The sequence below is a fragment of the Rhinolophus ferrumequinum genome, chromosome 24 (assembly GCF_004115265.2).
Source record: "Rhinolophus ferrumequinum isolate MPI-CBG mRhiFer1 chromosome 24, mRhiFer1_v1.p, whole genome shotgun sequence".
Lineage (NCBI taxonomy): Eukaryota > Metazoa > Chordata > Mammalia > Chiroptera > Rhinolophidae > Rhinolophus > Rhinolophus ferrumequinum.
The window spans coordinates 5,755,024-5,774,604 of NC_046307.1; the positions used below are offsets into that span (position 1 = coordinate 5,755,024).

Below are 19,581 nucleotides of genomic sequence, written 5' to 3' on the forward strand. Positions count from 1 at the left end.
AGGGCTCGAGAAGGGGTGAGGCTCCACTTCACTGGACTTCAGCTCCTTTTACAGGTCAGTGTTTGCTACTGGGAGGCGAGGGGGACGGAGGCGCTGAGCTGCAGGACGGTGCTGAGGTGGCCTGTCCCGCCCTCTCCCCACAGCCTCCCCGTCCCCGTCCTCACCCCTGCCCCTGCCTCAGGATTAGCTCCAGGAGAGCCCATATCCGGTCATTCTGGATCATTCTCCCCATTTCACCAGTGAGGCAGAGAGTGTTTCTGGCCCAGGACTCACACTCTGAGCACATGGCAGGACTGTGACCCAGGCCTCCTGACGCCCTGTCCAGGGCGCTGTCCCGCCACCCAGATCTGGCTTCTCTCACGCCGCATCTCCACCTCCGATCACCTGCCTCACCCCCACTGGCCTTATCAGACCTGCCTCAGCAACTGCGCACCTTTCTGGAAGTCCAGGGGCACACAGCATACATGAACAGAGATACGTCATTATGCTTTCTCTTCACCCAACTCCACACTTCTCTGTGCCCAGACCACATGGGCCCTTTGGTAACCAAGTTCACGCCCGCCTCTGGGCCGCTGAGCCCACGGCTGGCTCCTTCCAGTCATCTGGGTCTCAGCTCACATGGCACTTCCTCAGAGAGGCCTGACCATCCAAACTTGCCACTCAGCACGCCCACGTCCAGCTCACGTGGTCATGTGGCCCTCTTTGCCCACCTTCCCATGCCTGCAGAGCAGTCCTCATTCTCTGAATCTGCGTCTTGTTTATGGTCAGCTCCTCCCACTAGAATATGGGTTCCTGGAGGGTGGGGACAGTGCCCGCCTTGCTGGCTGCGTATCTGTAGCGCCTGACACAGGGGCGGCACACAGCAGAGTTCCATCAGGGCTTACTCACTGATTGATGCACCCCATCTTCACCTAGCCCCGTCCCCCAGTCCATCCTCTCCAGTTCCCTCAAAAGCTCACGGGTCCCTGGGTCTTCCTCCCCACCCCTTTGCACAGCCGGGTGCTCAGAGGGGCTGGGGCTGGGACCTGGCTCTGCGGTGGCTGCCCTGTGACATGGGCAGTCACTTCCCCTCTGAGCCCACCTGCAGGGAGCTTCTGTGCAAGTGCTTTGCACACGCCAAGCACTCACCCTCGTACTCCCTGCTCCTCCTCCTCTGAAGCCTTCAAGGGCCCCCGCCTTTTCTGGCTGATAGCCTTCCATCCCAGCTCTAGGATTCCGAGTGGCCACTACGTCCTGCCCACCCACGTCTCCCCGGCTTGGCTCTAACGTTCGCTTCATGCTTCTGAGCACAGGCCCTGTGGGCCCGTTCGGGCCTCGCCAGCGCATGTGCTGGGTCTTAGGGTCTTCACCTGCAGCCTTCCTTGAGGCTGCCTCCCCTGCCTCAGAACTGTCACTCCTGCCGGGGTGCCCACTGCCCTCTCTTTGGCTCCCTCTGGCTGCCTCGGAATCACTCCCCAAATCTTCCTTTTCCCTCTCAGCCACACCGTTCCCCAACCACCCTTAGAATGGGATTTGAGCTCAGGTGCCCAAGACCACGCCTCACGAATGGGCCTCTTGTCCCTGCTCTCGCTGCATCTCAAGTGCCTGTCCAGGGTTTCCAATGATCTTCTGGACATTTCTACTGGACTATCCACCACCACCTCTAACTGAACAGGTGAAATCTAAGGCTCCAAACATAGGCTCTTAGAGCTCGAGGGGAGGGGAGGGAAGGGGAAGCCTGAACATGTCCTCCGTGCCTTCCACTCACTGAGCAGTGTGTGTGGAGTGGAGAACGCAGCTTCGGTGTGCATGGGTGATGGGGGTGCCCAGGGTGGTGGGGGTGCATGGGAAGTGGAGGTGTGCAGGCAGTGCGGGTGCATGGTAAGTGGGGGAGCCGCCAAGTCCCAGCTCCTGCCCACCCAGGAAAATGGGCTCTCAGTGACCAGGTCTTATTTTTCAAGAGAAGACAAATCTGGTCTTTTATGTGAATTCTCTATTTTTTTAAATGTTCTATGTGCCACCTGGGGGTTAAATACGCGGTACCACCTGGCCAGCTCTGGGTAGCTCTCTTGCCCCCATGGTTGTGTCTTTCTCCCAAGATCCTGTGCTAGATGTCTTTCAGGTCAGGGGTACCGAAACCCAAGCCAAAGTGGGTCGCCTAAAAGCAGGAAGGTCTTGGCTCAGGGACCGGGAAGGCTGCTGAGGCAGCTCACAGGACAGAGCAAAGCTGCAGGGCCTGAGTCTGTGTCTAGGGCCTCCGGGCCACCAAGAGGTCTCCCTCCTGCTGCTCTCTGATGTCCCCGTGCAGGGGCCTCACTCACCTCGGCAGCCAGAAGGGGAAATGGCTGCCACTGGCCCAACTTGGCCCAATCACCATGCCCGGGCTCTCCCCCAGGATTCCAGAGCCCGGTCAGATGCTTTCCCCGGGGGGAAGATGGGCCCCATGACTGAGCGTCCCGCCAGGACCACGTGGTGTTGGGGAGGACATCATGGGCATGTGACAATGGGCTGAGTAGTCCACAATGGGAACCTGAGAAACGGCAACACGAGGCAGGGTGGCTGGCGTGCAGTCCAAGTCCGTTCTGAAGCCCTGTCCTCACCACAGCCGCCGGCCGCCTGACCACGGGCTCCCAGACACGCCTTGCTGACAGCGCCCACTGACTCGGGGCAGCCGTGTCACTGCTTGTTAGGAAGGTCTTCCTGTGTCTCCCCTGCTGGCCTTGGCCCTGCCTTCTAAGGCTGCCCAGAACACAGCAAACCCATGTCCCTCCTGCCGGCAATGCTCTGAATTAAATAGGAGAGCCCCATTGCCACCCTGACCCTTTGAGGACCTCTCTCTTAGGACAGGACTTCACGTCTGTCTGTCTGTTACTCACTGCATCTGCGAGCCCTGACCCCCTTGTTATGTTTCCTTGGCTTAACGTGGCTAGAGCCAGTTCCTGCCGCTTGTGGCCAAAGCACGGTGAGGGCGGCGCTGTGGGTAGGACCTGGGGGGGGACTGCCCTGTGGAGCCCCCCGTGGGGTCCGCTTGCTCTTTCGCCGTCTCCTCCATCTTGGCTCCCCGTTCACTTTCTGTTTCTGACATCACTTCCCCAGGCTCGAAATCTCTGAATCATGTTTGCCTCTTCCCCATTCCTCGCTCCCCACACGCGACTCCAGAAGCTCCGCCTTTCCACTGTCACCCACATCCATCTCGCCGACTCCATCCCTGCCGCCTGCTCGCTGGGAAGGCAGCCCTTGTCATTTCTTGCCTGGATGACCGCCACGGCCTCCTGGCTGGTCTCCTTGCCTCTGGCCTCTCCCAGCTTCCATCCATCCTCTGTGCGCTGCCAGATTAATCTTCCTTAAACACTGCTCACTGCCTGTCACTCCCCAGCTCAACGATGTAGCCAGCCCTGTCGCTCCCTGGTCCCTTACAGGCACCGTCTGCTCCAGCTGGGTTGTGCCTCCCGGCTCCCCTGTACACACGCTGTCACCAGGGAATGCCTGGGCGCTCTTCCCCTCCCTTTACTGTCTGGCCCAATCCCACACATGCCAAGGTGCCAGACAGAGTCCCTCTCCTCCTCTGGCCTTGGAGTCCCCACAACTTGGGAATGTGTGTGGGTGGGGGCGGTGGCCAGGGACCAGCCCTGAAGCCACAGGCCAGCCTGCAAACCAGCAGGTGGGTTGTCCTTGCCTGGCCTGTCTGGGCTCTTCAGCGTCACTGTGGCCTCTGTAAGGGTGAAATTCGGTAAATCAATAATGCCGTTAGACTTAGATAGTGTGCAGGTTGACGTAGCTCGCTATCTAGCTGCCTGTAATTAAACTTAGTTTGCAGTTTGATCCATCCTAATATTCATCTGTTTCCTCTTTGTTTCTCCCCTCACTGATTACCTGTTTTGTTCCCTTTCTCAAGACTGCCCATACCTCGTTAACTAACAGAATCCTAACCTGAAAAGAGCAGTTTCCTAGTCCTCAGACGCCTGGACACCGGAATCCAAACTACGCCTCCCTTGCAGTTTTTACTGGGGACGCATAAAGTCCTGGGCCGGGTGGACTCGGCCAATTCCGAGTCCAGAGATAACGTCATCTTCAAACAGCCCAGACCCCAGGAAACAATGTCAGCCCTCAGACCTGCCTGACCGACTCCCCCTTTCCTATATGAGAGAAAGCTAACCTGAAGTTAGGGGCGGCTGTCCCTATCAGACTCTGCCCTGGCAAACTCCTTTGTGCCAGTATTTCTCTTCAAACAGAAACCTGCAGCAGCTGTCTTCTTTAGACGTTGCCATGGGCATTCTCTCTGCCCGAACTTTAATAAACCTTTTCTTGCTCTCCCACTTTGTAGAGTCTCGTGAATGCTTTCACATTCTGCAAACGGCCAGGGGTAAATTCTACGCCAGGACACAGGAGACAGGGCAACGGCAGGGTCCGTGAGTCAAACTGCAAACTAGCTGAATCTAACTGCGTGATCGATTTGCCGAATTTCGCCCTTACAGCCCCCTCACGCCCTGGGAAACCACCTGGCTTCCAGGCTGCCAGCAGCAGACTGGGCCATGTCACTCTGGGTGAGTACTCCTTCACCACGTCAGCTTTCCTTCTCAAGCCCTCTCGTGAAAGCTTGTCACCGCCAAATGAGAACTTACCAAGATTCGAGACCTGCAGAGCCCTGCCCTTGACGCTCTTTGCCAGTGATGTCAACCACGGACCCTGTGACCCCCCCACCCCTGCCCAACACACACACATGCATTTCGGGGGTGTGTCAGAGGGAGGGCAAAAGCGGGCATACCTACTGCTAGCCACACAGCATGGGCAGCAGCTCCCATTTATGGGGCATTCATTGTGGGCCTGGCATTGGGCTAAGGGTTCCACATGGAATAACCCATTTCATCCCCACAACCCTCTGAGGTAGGAGTCTTTCATTTGCCACATTTTCTGGGTGAAGAAACTGAGGCACCGAGAGTGGAAATTGCCTGCCTGAGGTCACCCAATTCAGAATTCTAACCCATACCATCAGCTCCAAAGCTCTGGGCCTCAACCTAAACCCTCTGGTGCCCCACGCCTTGGCCCACCAAAGAGCCTGGTGCCTGGGGGAGCCACCCCTCCAAGCCTGGGGAGGTCAATGGGTCCTAGAAGCAAAGGCCTAAGGAGCCTTCGTCACTCCCTTTCCGTGACCAGAAGGCTGGCGTGTCCAGGGAACAGCGGTGTGCTGCGGCCAGCTCAGCCTGGTTCCAAGGAGCCCATCACTAACACTTCCAGAACTTTGTAAGCTGGTCAACATTACACTGGCAGCTTGAAATAGGCCGTGGTACAAGTATTTACATCATGGAAATCGGCAAATCAGTCCCCCAGCGCAATGCTCTCAGAGAGCCAACTGTTAAACATTTACCAGCATCTCGATGCTGGGAGGGAATGCTGACCACCCTCAGAAGAGCGTCCTGGCGTCTGGGTGGTGGGCTTCAGGCAATCACACCAGAGACAAGCTCCCCAGTGGAGCTAGGGTCTGAAAGGAAAGGGGTCTTCAGAGGACTAGGTACGTCTCAATGATAGACCTCTGGCTGTGTGATCCCAAAGGATCTGGGGAAAGGACTCTAGGAAACTGCCACGGTGGCTGCAAGACGTGTACGTAGGCTCAGAGTCCGGCCGGAGATGTCGAAAATGGAAAGATGGCCCAAACCTAAGGACAAAGTCACCAATGAGAGGCATGGAGCTGAGAACGATGAAGAGTGGGCTGAAGCTTGTGGAAAATACAAAAGCCAAATTGGGCTGGAGGGGGCTTGGAAGAGGAAGACCAGGAAAGGGTGGGCCTGCTGATTGGGATTGGGGGGACACTGGGGGCTAGGCCTCCACCATTTTACACTGAAATGGAGATGAGGACTAACTCTAGTACAAAGGCACTGAAGCCCAGAGGCGATGGCAGGACAGGAGAAGTGGCGGTTCTGAATCAGGTCTCTTGGTCCCGGTAAATCACACCAGGTGCAGGCAGGTGGCCTGCTGAACCCACTGCTGACCTCTGAGAAAGTGGGAGTGGGAGTGGGAGCGGTCACGGGCAGATGCATGAGCTTCAGCCTAGTTTCCACAAAAGGAAGTCGAATTTGGTGAAGATGTCAATTAGTTTCTTTGAGTGCAAGCAACAAAAACCAATTCTCATGCATTTAAGCAAAAAAGAGAAAGTACTGGTGAGAAATTCAGTTATTAATAGAAGAGAAAAGAGGCTTAAAAAGTGGGCTCTGAAAGAGGAAGGGAACCAGGATGGGGAAATCACTTGTCTCACTTGGGCCCTGCTGCTGAGATGAAGGGCCCCCCCAAACACCCACTAAGGCTGCATTCTGGTGGGAGCGGGGATGAAAGCTGGACAGATACAAAACCCAACAACTAGAATAGCCACAGACTGGTGAACCTGATGAACAAACCTCAGGCACAATTCTGGTAGGATTTCTCAGTCAGCTGCAGGTGACCCAAGAGACAGGGAGACTGAGACATGCTGGGACCCCCTCGGCCCCAGCACACCAGGTCAGCTTCCCTTATTATAGGGAATATATATCTATATATATTACATTATGTATATGTTCTGGTAGATCAGGGCCAGACTGGAAACAGGGTGTCTGGATTTCAGCCAGGCACCTGATAAAATAACTCAGGATCAGCAAACGGAAATCTATGGACCAGATGACTGCACATTTAAGGGAATGCAAAACCTGTTGAATGGCCAAGCACTGTTTTCTAGCAAAGCCAATGTGGATCCAGACTCAGGCCTTTACCTTTGAGTCTCTGGTTATGTCCCTGTGCTATTCAGCATTTTGATTAAATACTTGGGCAAAATGTATTGATGACATACTGGTTAAATCTGAGGATGATGTGCCCACCCGTTCCTTCTCACGGGACAGGAAATGTGAGTGGTGGCAAATAGCCTGGGTAATAGGACAGTAGCACAGGTGGCTTGGGCCCAAGCTCACCTGCATAACCATGACCCCTGGTTGTGGGGACTGACTGACACATGGCACAGCACTTGAGTTGGACCAATGAGGAAAGACCTGGACATCTGTTGGATGGCTGTGGGAAGAGACGCTGTCTGCACCCTCGCCCCAAACACACTCCCAGAATGGGCCTGCACGAATATAGCCGTGGTAACTCAGCCAGGCTGGGACTGTGAGGGGAGAGGTTGTTGGAGTGGTACCAGTGCCCCAAGCGCGAAGGGGTTCTGGTCACAGCGTTCTCCCTGGATCCAGCAATGCCTGAAGCCAAAGTTGTTATCCCTGGCTTTTCAGTTACATGCACCAATAAATCTCCTTTTTTGGCTTAAGCCAAGTTGGGTTGCGATTGCCAATATTTGCAACAGACACACTTAGTATCCTACGCCAGTCCATGCGAGGGCACCATGTCACAGTGGGGTGAGCTCCTGGGATGGACATCCAGGGGCAGGTAACGAGGGGGCTCAGAGCCATGTACATGAGGAACAGCCGAGAGGACTGGAGGTGCCAGGCAGGAACTCTGTCTTAAACAAATAAAAAGGGGGAAGCCATCCTGAGTGGTGCCAGAAGGAAGAGCCAAGAGCCACTTGGGGGAGCTTACTGGGAAGGAGTCCCCTTCATTATAAGAAAGTGGCTTTGAACATGAAAGCATGTGGCCCTGAGCAAGTCAGAAAGCCAACACCAGGGGCTTTTGTAATCAAAATCCTGTGGCCTGGACAACAACCCTGCCTGGGTTTAGGAAGTGAGGGGGTGGTGGGTCAGGAGGCCGGAGGTAGAGAAGGAAATGGGCTCCTGGATGTGAGGGGATTAGCCCCAGAATCAAGGTCCCCTGACTTTCTCCTGCCGTCTTTCAAATTCATGGGGCACCAGACAAGGCCCTGACAGCAAATGGCCTCATGGGAGGAGGGGAACTAGGGGAAGGATCAGGCTGAGCAGTAACAAGGTCCCAACTCTGCCACTTCTCTGAGGCCCGGTGTCGTCATCTGATAAATGGGACTAACCTCACCTACCTCGTGGGTTGTCCTGAGGCTCTGATCAGCTGACGCAGGCAGCGCCCAGCACTGGCTACGGTTACTACCAAGTTAATTAAGAATAAAAAAATACGACAGGAAGGCTCCTGCTCGTCCTGCCCCAGGCTTCTTTCCTCTTAGCAGAAGCAGAATGCGTTTGGGTGTCAAAGACCTGGATTGGAACCTCAGGATGGCCGGGACCTTGGGACACCGTGCCCTCCTCTCTCATCTGTAAAATGGGTCGACCACAGCCGTACACTTGAAGCCACTGGCCTACAGGAGGTGATCAGGAGATGGGGCGGTCTCCCTTCCGCGGGGAGGTCAGCCCCGGACTCTGCAAGTCCTACTCGCCCCAGACCATCAGTGGGGTCCGCCGCCAGGGCCAGGAAGACGGCGGTGGCTGCAGCTGGCGCCGGAACCTGGGAGCGGCGGAGGCCGCCAGCCGCTTGCCCAGAGGCTGGACGCCGGCTCCCCCGGCGGCAGCCGAGCGCTCAGCCAGGAACTTGTTAACAGGCCCCGAACAAAGAGCCGCTAATCCGGCGGGCGGCCGCGGGCGGGCTGGCGGGCGGAGGGACCCCGCCCCTTCCCCGCGCTTTCCTTTCCCGGGCTGCGCTGGGGCGAAGGCGGGGGCGCGGGGCAGGATGCGCAGCCCCGCACCCCGACGCCCTGGGCGCCTCCCCAGAGCCCGCGCGGCCAGGCGCCGCCGCTAATCGCTAGTCCCCTTGGCTCGGGCTCCCATTGGCTCGGGCGCCGCCGCCCCGCGGCTGCTCACGTGTCCCGCAGCCCGCCGGGCCCAAGGCCTGCCTGTAGCCCGGGACCCCGCCCGCCAAGTATGTGAATGACGGGGGGGGGGTTGTTTTCGCAAGGGGGGTAGGCTCCCATCACGCCGGGGGCACGAAGGTAGCCCTCCTACCTGCCTGCGCCTGGCACCCTTTTTTGTGTGTGGGTGGGTAACAGCTGGAAAGACGCAGACATGGGAAAACCCAGGAGCCCCTCAACTCCATCTGGTCTCCGCCCCAATTAGGAGGGGGTAGGGTCTAATTCGGGGTGTACCACTCTTCAGGCTGTCAGCTGGACATGCTGGGGTGGGACACTGGGTGTCCCACCCGCCACCCTGGCTGGGGAGGTGTATGGCAGAGGTGGGATACAGGGTCCAGAGCTCCTCGCCAGGGGTCCTGCAGCTAGCTGGCCCTAAGGCTCAGTCATCAAGATGACTACCCCTCCCCAAATCCCAGCCACATATTTGCCTGGAGCTCAAGGTGACCCTGAACCTTCCAGAGGGACACAGCTCTGCCATCCAGGCGTGGGGAGGAGCTGGTCTAGGAGTCTCACCTATCAGGACACTGGCCCTCCGAGCTCTCATCATGGCGGGACTCAAGCAGGGACTTCAGGGCCCCCTCCCCCACCAAAGTGGGATCTAAAACTTGCCCCTTGGCGGCCTGCTCTGGGATGAGCAGCTGCCACTCAGGCCTTTCCTGATCTCTATGAATCTCCCCTCTCCCCCATCTCAAACAGCGCTGGGATGGGCCACCAACAACCAGACCGGGGTGGGGAAGGGAAATGACACTACAACTTCTATATGGCCTGCCCCTGGGCATTAAAAGGGGCAAAGAAAAGACGCCAGGCCTGTCTCCATCCCAAAATGGAGGCCTCCCCTTAGGCTTCTGCCCTCCCACCTGGGCCCCTAGCTGTACCCTCTCCCACGAAGAGGGCACCAAAGACTCCCCTTTCCTCCAATGAGTACCCTCTGCCATATCCATCACCATCAATTGCAAACATTTATTGAGTGCCTACTGTGTGCTAGGATTGACATGCATCAGGCCTTCTAATCTACATGACTACTCTGTGAACCTGCAGGGAGGAGAGGCTCGAAAGCCAGGACTAGCGTGATGCACGAGGGTACCAAGGGCACAAAGTTCAAGGACGCACTCACTCAGGGGCTGACCCTGCACTTGTGTAACTTAAAGTTTGCACCCAAGGCACCTCCCTTGCCTCACCCTAACCCCAGCCCTGGTCTAAACCTAGACCCCTGCCAAGTCAACCATCCCACCACCTCCTCCACGTGCCTGGGGTTCTAGCTCCTGGGACTAAAGGCTGCCTGGGAAGAGGGTGGGCCTCAGGCACTGACTGGCATTCTGACCTTCTGGGGGTCTTAAAAAGGCCTGTTTCTGCCACTGGGGGTGTTTACCAGCTAAAGCAGAACCCTGCTCCCTGGCTCGGGTGCAGGGTTTCACAGTGTCTTCTCCTGCCTCACAGCCACCTTCAGCCCTGCCACAGCAGCCACCTCGCTCCAAGACAATGCAGGCAGCTGCCGCCGGGGTGGTTGGCGGCTTTAGCAGGTACTGGGCAGGTACTCACACCTGGGGAACCTGCTGCTAAGAGCACGGTCCACCCCAGACTCCCAAGGCAGCCTCCCCGGGTACCAGCCTGTGCCCCAAGAGAGTCATCAAGTCCAAACCTTTAATATACAAAGAGACAAACAGCCCAGAAAGGTTAAGTGATATGTCCAAGATCACACAGCAATCAAATAGCAGAGCCAAGACTAGAACTGAGTTCCACCCCGGGCTCCCACCCACCTTCGCTGCTATGTTCTGAGTGTCAGGGCTGATCCTCAGCACACAGTTCCAGGACAAGCTGAACCCAAATCATCGCCTTCACAGAAAACCCAAACAAAGTTCTGGAGGAAGCAGGCCTGAGTCCCTGCAGGGGGTGGTGTATGTGCAGATGGGGGGTGGGGGCAAGGACTGCTACCTGGGGCTCCTGCTTGGGGCTGGAGCAGTTACAAGTGAAGTGGCCCTCTTGAGGGAACTTCTCTCCTGTCTCTGGGCTTGGGCTCTGAAGCAGCTTCAGACCCCACCCTGTCCTAACTTGTGCCCCTTCAAATGCCAGGAAAATGGAGGAAGGAGACAAGCAAGCCAGAGGAGCTTGGTCCAAGTCAGGGCCCACCCTGGGGCACTCTCTCTATGCTGTTCATCAACTTATTACTATAACCCCCGGAAGCAAATGTGACCCCATTCTACCGATGTGAGAGGCTAGGGAGTAAAAGTTACCTGTCAGGTGACTTAGACTGAAACCCAGGCCCATCTGCCTCCAAAGCCCCTACCCTATGTACTCCACCTGCCAGAAAGAGGGGGCCGAGGCTCCCCCAAAGGCAGGAGGACTCTCCAGTGCCCCTCTTATGGGAGAGACAGAGGAACCAAGGGGTGGGCTGGTATACAATTGGTCACAGGAAACTGAGCGCCCATCTGGGTGGCAAGGATGGTTGGGGCCCAAAGGCCGGGCTGTCCTGGGGCTCAGCCTCAACCAGGAGCCAGGAGTAGGTACTGCACAGAGCAGCCTGAGTCTTGGTGTCAACTCCAGCCATAAGGAGAGGGGGTGGGGCCCGAGGAAGAGGCCACCAAGACAGATGGTCGGTCAGCATGGGCAATGCTATGGCTCGGTGCCCCTCAGCTCCACCTTCCAGCGGTTTGAGTCTGCAAGTCCGGGACCCAGAATGACATCATTCACACAAGAAGACACCCATCTGGGGACATTTATGCCTGGGAGGGACGGGGATAGGCAGGGAGGTTCTTAGTCAACAGATACAGACACACGCCTTGTGCAAGAAACCCACAAACCTAGGCACTCATGAGAGCTGGCTTGCCATCTGTGTAAGGGGCCGGGGCACAGCCACCCTGTGGTGGGGGTTCATCTTGCTCATCCCTTCTTGGACAGATGCCATTTCCAGCCTCCCTGGAGCAGGGGACAGAGATGGGGAGGGCTGCTGAGGGGGGCGGAGCAAGCTTCTTTCTCTCTCCTCAGGCACCGCAGCCCTCCATGCCTAGCCAGAGAACCCAAACTTAAGAGGAGGAAATGAAGAGAAAAAAGAAGCACTTGACTGGCTGTGACTCCGAGCATGTTCAGGGCTGACGGCAGGGTCCTAGCACCATAGACAACGGAGTGAGTGACAAAGTGGCTGGGGCCAGAGGCGTCTGGCAGTGGCCCCAAGCCCCACATGCCTTCCAGGGCCAAGGAACGAGCACCTCTGTCCTGCAGCCCACTCAGAGCTCATCACTGTGCTCCAGCCTCTGCATGGGCCCTGGGAGGGGCTGGGGAGGCCTCCTAGAGGACGGGGCTGATCAGCGGAACAGTCTAGATAGAGCCACAGATGTTGGGGTGTAGGGTAGGCAGCATGGCTGGCAGGGCCAGGGGGCATGGTTCTGTAAGCAAAGGAGCTACAGTTCCGAAGCTGGCGCTTGTGGGGGTATGGATGCCCAGCCCACCAGCAGGCAGAGCCAGGTAGGACACCCCCCTCCCAATGGATCAGCCCGAGGAAGTGTGGTAACTCAGGGGCTTCCCTAAAGGCCCCCAGGCTGGGGGTTGAAGGCAGGCACTGGGGAGGCACAGAAAGCTTTCTAGTGGGGTTCCAGCCTGGGCACCTGGAGCATTAGTCTAAGCAGAGGCAGCTCAGGAGCGGGAGGAGTGAAGGTGGCCATGGCACTGGTCTAGGTGAAGGACAAAGGAGAAAGGTGAAGGACAAAGAGCCTGGGGGGGTGTGCAAAGGAGGAGAGGGACACAAGCAGTGTCACCAGGAGGACTGAGCTGGAGGACTTAGTTACAGATTAGACATGAAGCGTGAAGGAGAAGGGAGAGCTGAGAGAGCCTAAAGTTTCCAGCCCTGGGTGGGCGGGATGGGGGGTGGCAGGTCCCTGGGAGGGCGGGGGCAGCCGGACAGAGCTGGCCTGGAATGAGCAGGCCCCGGCATGCATGTGTATGGACATGTGTGTTCGCAAGCAACGGCCAAGCTTAGCACTGGACTCTATACCTGGAGGAATCCCCCACCCTGGGGCCTAAAGCAGCGCTGGGCAGGGAAGGTATGTAAAGGTGGGGGGGCTGGACTCCGGCTAAGGCCAAAGTTGGCTGTTCTAGGAACCGGGCCAGTGCCTCTTGGTTGGGGGTTTGGTACCTGGATCAATGCCAATCCCTGGGCTCCCGAGGGAAGCCCTTCCCAACACAGGCAAAGGGGAGTCAGAAGACCAGCCGACACCTGGGGCCCCCAAAGTCTAGCCCATCCCATCCCCAAAGCAGAGTGAGTGACAACAGGGTATCTCTTAGCCCTAAAGAATTAAGACACTCTCCCCCCAACCAACTGTTCCAGTCTGGACTTGGGGGATGGACAGAGGGGTCCAGGGAGAGCTCTGAGGATGGGTGTGAGCCCTGAGGAAGAGGCTACTAGGACAGATTATTGGGGTCCGGAGGGGCAATGCCGCAGCTCGGCTCGGTGCTCCTCAATCCCTCCTTTCAGGAGAGCCAGCTCCCCCTGGCCCCTCCCCCAAGGACTGCAGCGGTTTGTGTGACTAGAGAGGACAGGTGTGTGCGTTCCACAGGGGCAGGGAGGCAGGTACCTGCTGTGTGGCTGGGTATGAATGGGAAAATCCTGTGAGACTGGTGGGTCCCTGTGTGCGAGGGCACAGAGAGGGGCCTCCCAAGTGAGTGCGCTGAAGGGACAGGCTTTTGTGTGACACAGGGTGGGTGTCTGGTCTGGGGAGTAGGAGGCTGCTGTCCATGCTGGCGCCCGGTGCCCCCTGCCACCTGGCTGACTGTCCCTCCCTCAGCCACTCACACACATTTTTTTCACTGGCTATGGTTGCCGGGGAGCTGGTGGGCGGTGCGGCAGGAGCCGGGGTCATTGCAGGGTCAGAGCTGCCTGGGCACATGTGCCCAGAGCCTTGGGGGATAGCAGCAAGGGACCCAGGCTAGAATGAGGGCCCTTCCATGCCCTTCAGCAGCTCCTCCCACAGGCCTGCGAGTGGATGGCTGGAGGCAGGCTCTGCTCCAGGGCAGCCCTACGGCACTAAGGCCTACCTGTCAGCTCCCTGGAAACCTTGGACCAGGCCCCAACAGGTGCCCCACCAACCAGGGATGCAGTTCCCCTATTCTACGGCCTCCTGAGGAATCCATGTGGCATCCATGCCCCCCTGGCTGTGATGTCCTGACGCACCAGCACCTGTCACCTACTTATCAACACATGCTCACCTGTGCAACTGCTCAAAACCATCACAATTGTGGGGCAGGCCACACACACACCCGTGCTACACACACTACCAGGCCCTGTCGTCAAGGGCACACATGCCAACCCACAGCCCTCACACGTGTTCACATAGGCAACATGCAGACATGACCACTCAGACCTCTCATATATCCAGCTCAGTAAACCTTTCCTGGTCACCCACTCAGTATCTGGAAATACCTCCCTTGTGTGAGCAGCATGAACACCCCCAGCTCACCATGGTCAGTGGTGCAACCTGCACCCCTTGAGTGTGGCACACACACTCCTGACACGCACATGTGTGCAAATGAACACACCCCCAGCGGCAGTGCAGCCTCCCAGCTCAGTCAGGATTAGAAGGGGAGGTCATGGGGCACAAGGGTTTGCAAAAGTGAGGATTGCGGGGTGGGAGGGGATGATGGGGTGACGGAGAAGGGAGACAGAGTGGATGGGATGGGGTAAGGGAGGACTGAGGGGGCAGGATGGGTGGGTGGTCAGGCAGTGGCGCAGGATGCACTATGCAGGGACCCTTTACAGGAACAGCTATCAGCCTCAACCATCCGGCTGGTCTCTGAGCAATCATTCATCGATCTCCTATCAGTCTGGCTTTGCATCTCAGGAACCCCAATGCTCCCTCCTGACACCCCTAGGAATAACAATGGCCTGGACAGGCTAGGAGACCCCCCCCCAGGTTCTCGGGGCAGCAAGAATCAAGAATTGCTCGGGCAAGCCCCATGCCCCCTTGATCATGTAAATGACAGTTCCCCACTATACACATGTAGGTTCAGCTCTGCGAGGTGCATGGGTGGGGGACAAATATCAGGAGGCCCCAACAGCTCATCTTGGGTGGAAGCTCAGGAACAGCAGACAAAGGATGCAGGGGACAAATCCTCCCCCCACCTTGCCGAAGGAGGTGGGCTGAGGGCTGAGTTACCAGGCAGGTTAGGGTGGCCTTCGGGACATGAAGGGAGGACGAAGGCCTGTGCAGTGAAAGGGAGAAGGGAACCGGCAGCGGACCCACCGCACACAACTCTGCCCCACGCACCAGGGGGGCCAGGGGCCTCAGCCCGAGCCCGGGGCGCAGTGCTCTGTGCGGGCTGCAAGGGCTGGGGGCTGCTGTCTGCGCCTCCACGCCTCAGTGTGTACGTGTGCGAGCGTGTGTGGCGGGGACAGAGGAGGACACAGTGTTCTGAACGTGGGCAGAGGCCAGGTGCCAAGCTGAGAACTGTGAGTAGCTGTTTGAGGCAGATGCTACCGCGGAGAGGTATCTTAACCCCCTCCGCGATTTCCTGAGGACTGGAATGTGGTCAACACCCTCTAATCGACGACCCTCAAAGTCAGGCTCCCCCGGGAGTTGATTCAAACCCCTGACCCCGCTCCGGGGCCGGGCAACCAGCAAACTTCCCCCGCCCGGAGGTTGGGGCGTCTACACCCGCCAGCCCCGCGTGCTCGCAGCTGCTCCTGGACTTGGCAGAACCCAGGCTTCCGGGGTAGCGCTCGGGGAAGCTGCGCAGCAGCGAAAGGCGCCCCCCGCGTCCCGCCTCTCAAAGTTTGGCCTCGGGGGGCTCCCAACTGGGTCCCGCACCGCGGGTCATAGACCCCCAGAGCTGCGAGCTTTCGCGCGCACGGTTCCCCGCAAACCTCCCCAGAGCGTGCGCGTGACTCACCCGAGCCGCGGAGCCAGGAGGCGAGGACCATGCCCAGGAGCGCTGGCCACAGGCCGGGCCGGACGGCCATGGCCGCGGGCGGGCGGGCGGGCCGGGCGCGGGGCCCCGCGGGCGGGAGGGCGGCTTTCAGCGCCTCAGCCCAGAGCCCAGCCTGGGGCGCCCTCGGGGCCCATGCCAGAGGACTGCGCTGCCTCCGGGCGGCGGGCTGCGGGGCGCACGCGGCGCGTGGCTCCCTCGGGCACAGGGAGCGCAGCAATGCAGCCGGGGCGGAGCGCAGCGCCAGCCGCGCCGCGCACCGAGCCAGCCGCCGCGCGGAGCCCGCAGCCGGGGAGCGGGCCGGCGGGCGCCGCAAAACCCGGACTGGAGCCGCGGAGCGGGGCGGTGGCAGGGCGGGGCGGGGGAAGGAAGGAGGGGTCCAGCCGCCCAGCGCCGCGCGCGCGGGCCACCCTCCGCTCCGGGGATCCCTCCTAGCGATGCTCGAGGCTCCCCCGGGGAGGGGCTGGGGTGGTGGGCGGGGAGGCCTCCCACCGCCCCTCGCGGTCTCCAGGGACCGGGCCAGGAGTCTGAAACCCGGAGCGGATTGCTTCTTGGATCAGGGCTCTCCCAGGACCCAAGTCTGCGCACAGGTGGCCCGGGAGGGGTCCAGGCTGCGGCGACCCCGGCGCGGCGCCAGCCTGCAGAGAGCCGCCTGGGGCAGGGGTGCTCGGGGCAGGTTCCGCTGCAGTCCTCTCCCCCCACCCCACCCCACTCCCCGCCTCCGGGCTGCGCTCCGAGGCCGTCAGCGCGCCGCGGTACGCCACCAGCCCGCGGCTTGGATAGGGGACTGCGGGAGAGCGCCCCGGCCCCGGCCCCGGCCCGCCCGCATAGGTTCCCTGGCAGGTCAGATTCCGGACCACCTGCAGTCGCAAGCACGCAACCTGGTAGGCCCCAGCGTGACCCAAGGTTTCCCTAACCCCACGGCGCCGTTCGCCTAAGGAAAACAACCCCAAGGTGCAGCGTATCCGACTGGGCGCGTAGTGTTTGCGTCCGGAGCGTGCACAGCGCCGGAGACGTGGGCATGAAGGAGATAGCTGCGCTTTAGGAGCTAGAAGAGACCTGGGGTAGGGTCTGGGCGCCTCCGCTCTCAAGCTCTGTGACCTTGGGCAAGTCACGTCGTCTCCCGGAGCCTCCAGCAATGAGTGCTGCTGGAGTCTCCTGTTCCCCACCCCCATCCCCTAATCCGGTTAAAATAAACAGAGGGTTACCTAGAATGAGAAAGGAAATGACAAGCGCACCGGGCGAGTGGTCAGAAAAAGAGAGGGCCCTGCGGTGTGTGGGGAGGGGGATGAGAAGGGTGAGAGCAGGGTCGCAAACTGAAACGTCTACAGTGCCCGGGCGATAATACAAACTGATGCTGCACGCTGGGCAATATAAGAGTGGTTTTCGCTTCCACAAAGAGATAGCAGCTCGCCTACATTTCTTGAAATACGAGGCCCTCTCTTGGTCTTTTGTTTCCCACCTTTGATAGAGAAGGGTTATGAGAAATGTTTTTGCTTTCCTTTTAATTCTACTATTGAAAAAATCAACCAATGTCCAGATATACATCTGCCGGCACTGGGCTTCAGCGCCCAGGGACAACTGTCTCTTCTGCTCCAGGTGCCAGGTGGGAGGTGGTGGAATTGGGGCCCAGTATTGGCCATGTCTTCCAATATTTCCATCGATTTCAATAGAAGCCATTGTATGTAAAATCTTCTGATTTAAAATCTTTAACTAAAAATTTAAAAAATTAAACCTCTTATGAGCCCAGATGAAAATGTCCACAAATATCCACCAGCTTGTGGTTTTTGAACTCTGCTTTGGTGGTTGCTTGTATGTATGCCATGTCAGGAGGTCCAGTCTATCCAACTGGGGTGTGTGTGTGTGTGTGTGTGTGTGTGTGTGTGCTGGGGGGAGCAGTGTGTTTCCAGGCTGCTTCCTCTGACACCATGTCCCACCCTGCTCTTAGGGAAGAGGTGGGTGGTGAGGTGAAGCCGTTAACAGGACTTGTATTTGGGGTTTCTGGGATGGGGAAATGATTAGGAATGGGGGTTTTGGCACTGGAGAGAGGTGGTTGAGGATGAAGGACTTGTATTGAGGGCTGGAATGTGAGATGATATCATAATTGTGTGTGCTAGACTATGCTATGTCCTTGCCTCATGTGTAATTTGATTTGATCCTCACATGCAATCTGTTAAATAAACTTTATTATCCCCATTATACAGATGAGGTAACTGAGTCTTGGGGAAAGGGAAGTGCCTTATGCCCAGGGACAACCTTATTCAGTGATTGCAGGGCTAGCCAAGATAGGTCCCTGGGAGGTTTAATTTCAGTGTCCACACTCCTTACATTTCCACACTCCTTACATTTCCTCTGCTCTGGGATTGGCATTTGGGAATAAGGTTTGGAGTACAGGAAAAGAAAGGCTCTTCTTCTCTGTTCAGTTCTGTTGATGTCCACTTCTCTGGCCCTCTCTCTTCAGCCAGAATAAAATGGTCTGTATAGCAGTCAAGATAGAGTAGGTTATGTCACGGTAGCAAACAGTCCTCAGATCTCAGTGGCTTAAATCAACAAAGGTTTATTTCTCATTTGTCCATCATGGGTCTACTATTCCAGGTCACCCTCACTCATGGACCCAGGCTGACAAAGCAGCCACTCTCTGGGAGCTGTGAGATTGGTCAGTGAGGCAGAGGAAAAGGGAGCTCTGGAAGTCACCTACCAGCAATCAATGGCTCAGCCCAGAAATGACACATGTCACTTTCACTCAGAATTCATGGGCCAGAACTGGACCCACAGCCCCACCCAAGAGGGCCAGGAAGTGCAATCCTGCCACACGTACCTGGACGGCAGCAGCTGAAATATGTAAGAGCAGCATTAATGATGACCACAGTCTCCAGGCCCAGTGCGACTTGCCCCCCGCCTACTCTGTCCTGGCCATGGTGGCCCCCTTCTGTTTCTCCAGCGTCCAAGCTCATCCCCATCTCCAGTATTTCCCATGTGTGTTTCTTCCTGGAACACCCTGTCTCCAGATCTTCACATGCTGGTTCCTTTTAGTCACGCAGATGTCAGCTTAGCTGTCTCCTTCCAAGTGATACTCAGGGCATGTCAGGGAAAGGAGCAGGATGCCCTTTTGAAGATGAGGGAATACACATTTCACTTGAATTCTGCTGAAGAATCAGGAGGTCTGCCAGGAAGGTTTCACTCGGACCTGAAGGTAGGTGACTAGGTGGGAGAAGGGTTCCTGGCTTTTCCAACCTCCTTTGCCCTTGAGCCCGGACTCGAAGGGAGAGAGGGCCCAAATGTCATCTAGGTGGTACCCTCCAACAAGTGTGTGTGTGGAGGGGTTTCCCCTCCAACCACTCTGCTGGCCAGAAATTTCTCTCTAGGGAGCAAGAATCTGCCCCTCAGTGGGTTCATTCTCTGGGGCCACATCAAGCATGTGTGCTCCCTCTTTCGCTTCTGTTATTTCAGAAGACTTTTTCTTTTTTTCACTTCAGGACACAGAGTCTAGGTCTATCCGGAATTTTCTCCCTCCAGGCCAAACAGTTCTGCTTCTGCCACTGGCATACTAGTAGGGCTCTGGGGTCCTGTCCTGGACAACCTGTCCCCACTGCAGGTGCTCTCCAGTGAGGCTGCTCCTCTGACAGCACCGCCTAAAGGGAGTCAGCACATCTCTTGCCCATGGGGTGTGATGCACAAGGAGTGTCCCAATCAGATGTTGGTTGTGAAATCGCACTGTTAATGCATACTGGTCCGGGGGACCTCAGAGCCTGTGGCGAGGCCATCACTGACTTAGAGATGTGCCAGAAGCTCCTGTGATGCTGGTTAACATGCAAATATCCAGGCCCTACCCTATCCCAGTATGTCTAGGAATCTGTGCTTTTACTAAACCCCTCCCCTAGCTATTTCTACTGGTGCCAGTGGTCTGAAGACTG

The 19,581-nt window shown here is 57.6% G+C and overlaps 1 protein-coding gene across 2 annotated transcripts in view; it reads right to left on the minus strand.

Moving 5' to 3' along the window:
- The window catches only part of UNC5A (unc-5 netrin receptor A), a 58,139-nt gene extending 42,255 nt beyond the window's left edge, over positions 1–15,884 (minus strand). The window contains exon 1 of one of the 2 annotated variants that reach the window (XM_033096525.1): positions 15,632–15,884. In XM_033096525.1, coding sequence (XP_032952416.1) covers positions 15,632–15,701 — 70 coding nt within the window. In that variant the 5' untranslated portion in view covers positions 15,702–15,884. The remainder of the gene's footprint in view (positions 1–15,631) is intronic. The other variant, XM_033096524.1, reaches the window with a different exon arrangement.
- Positions 15,885–19,581: the final 3,697 nt, after the last annotated feature.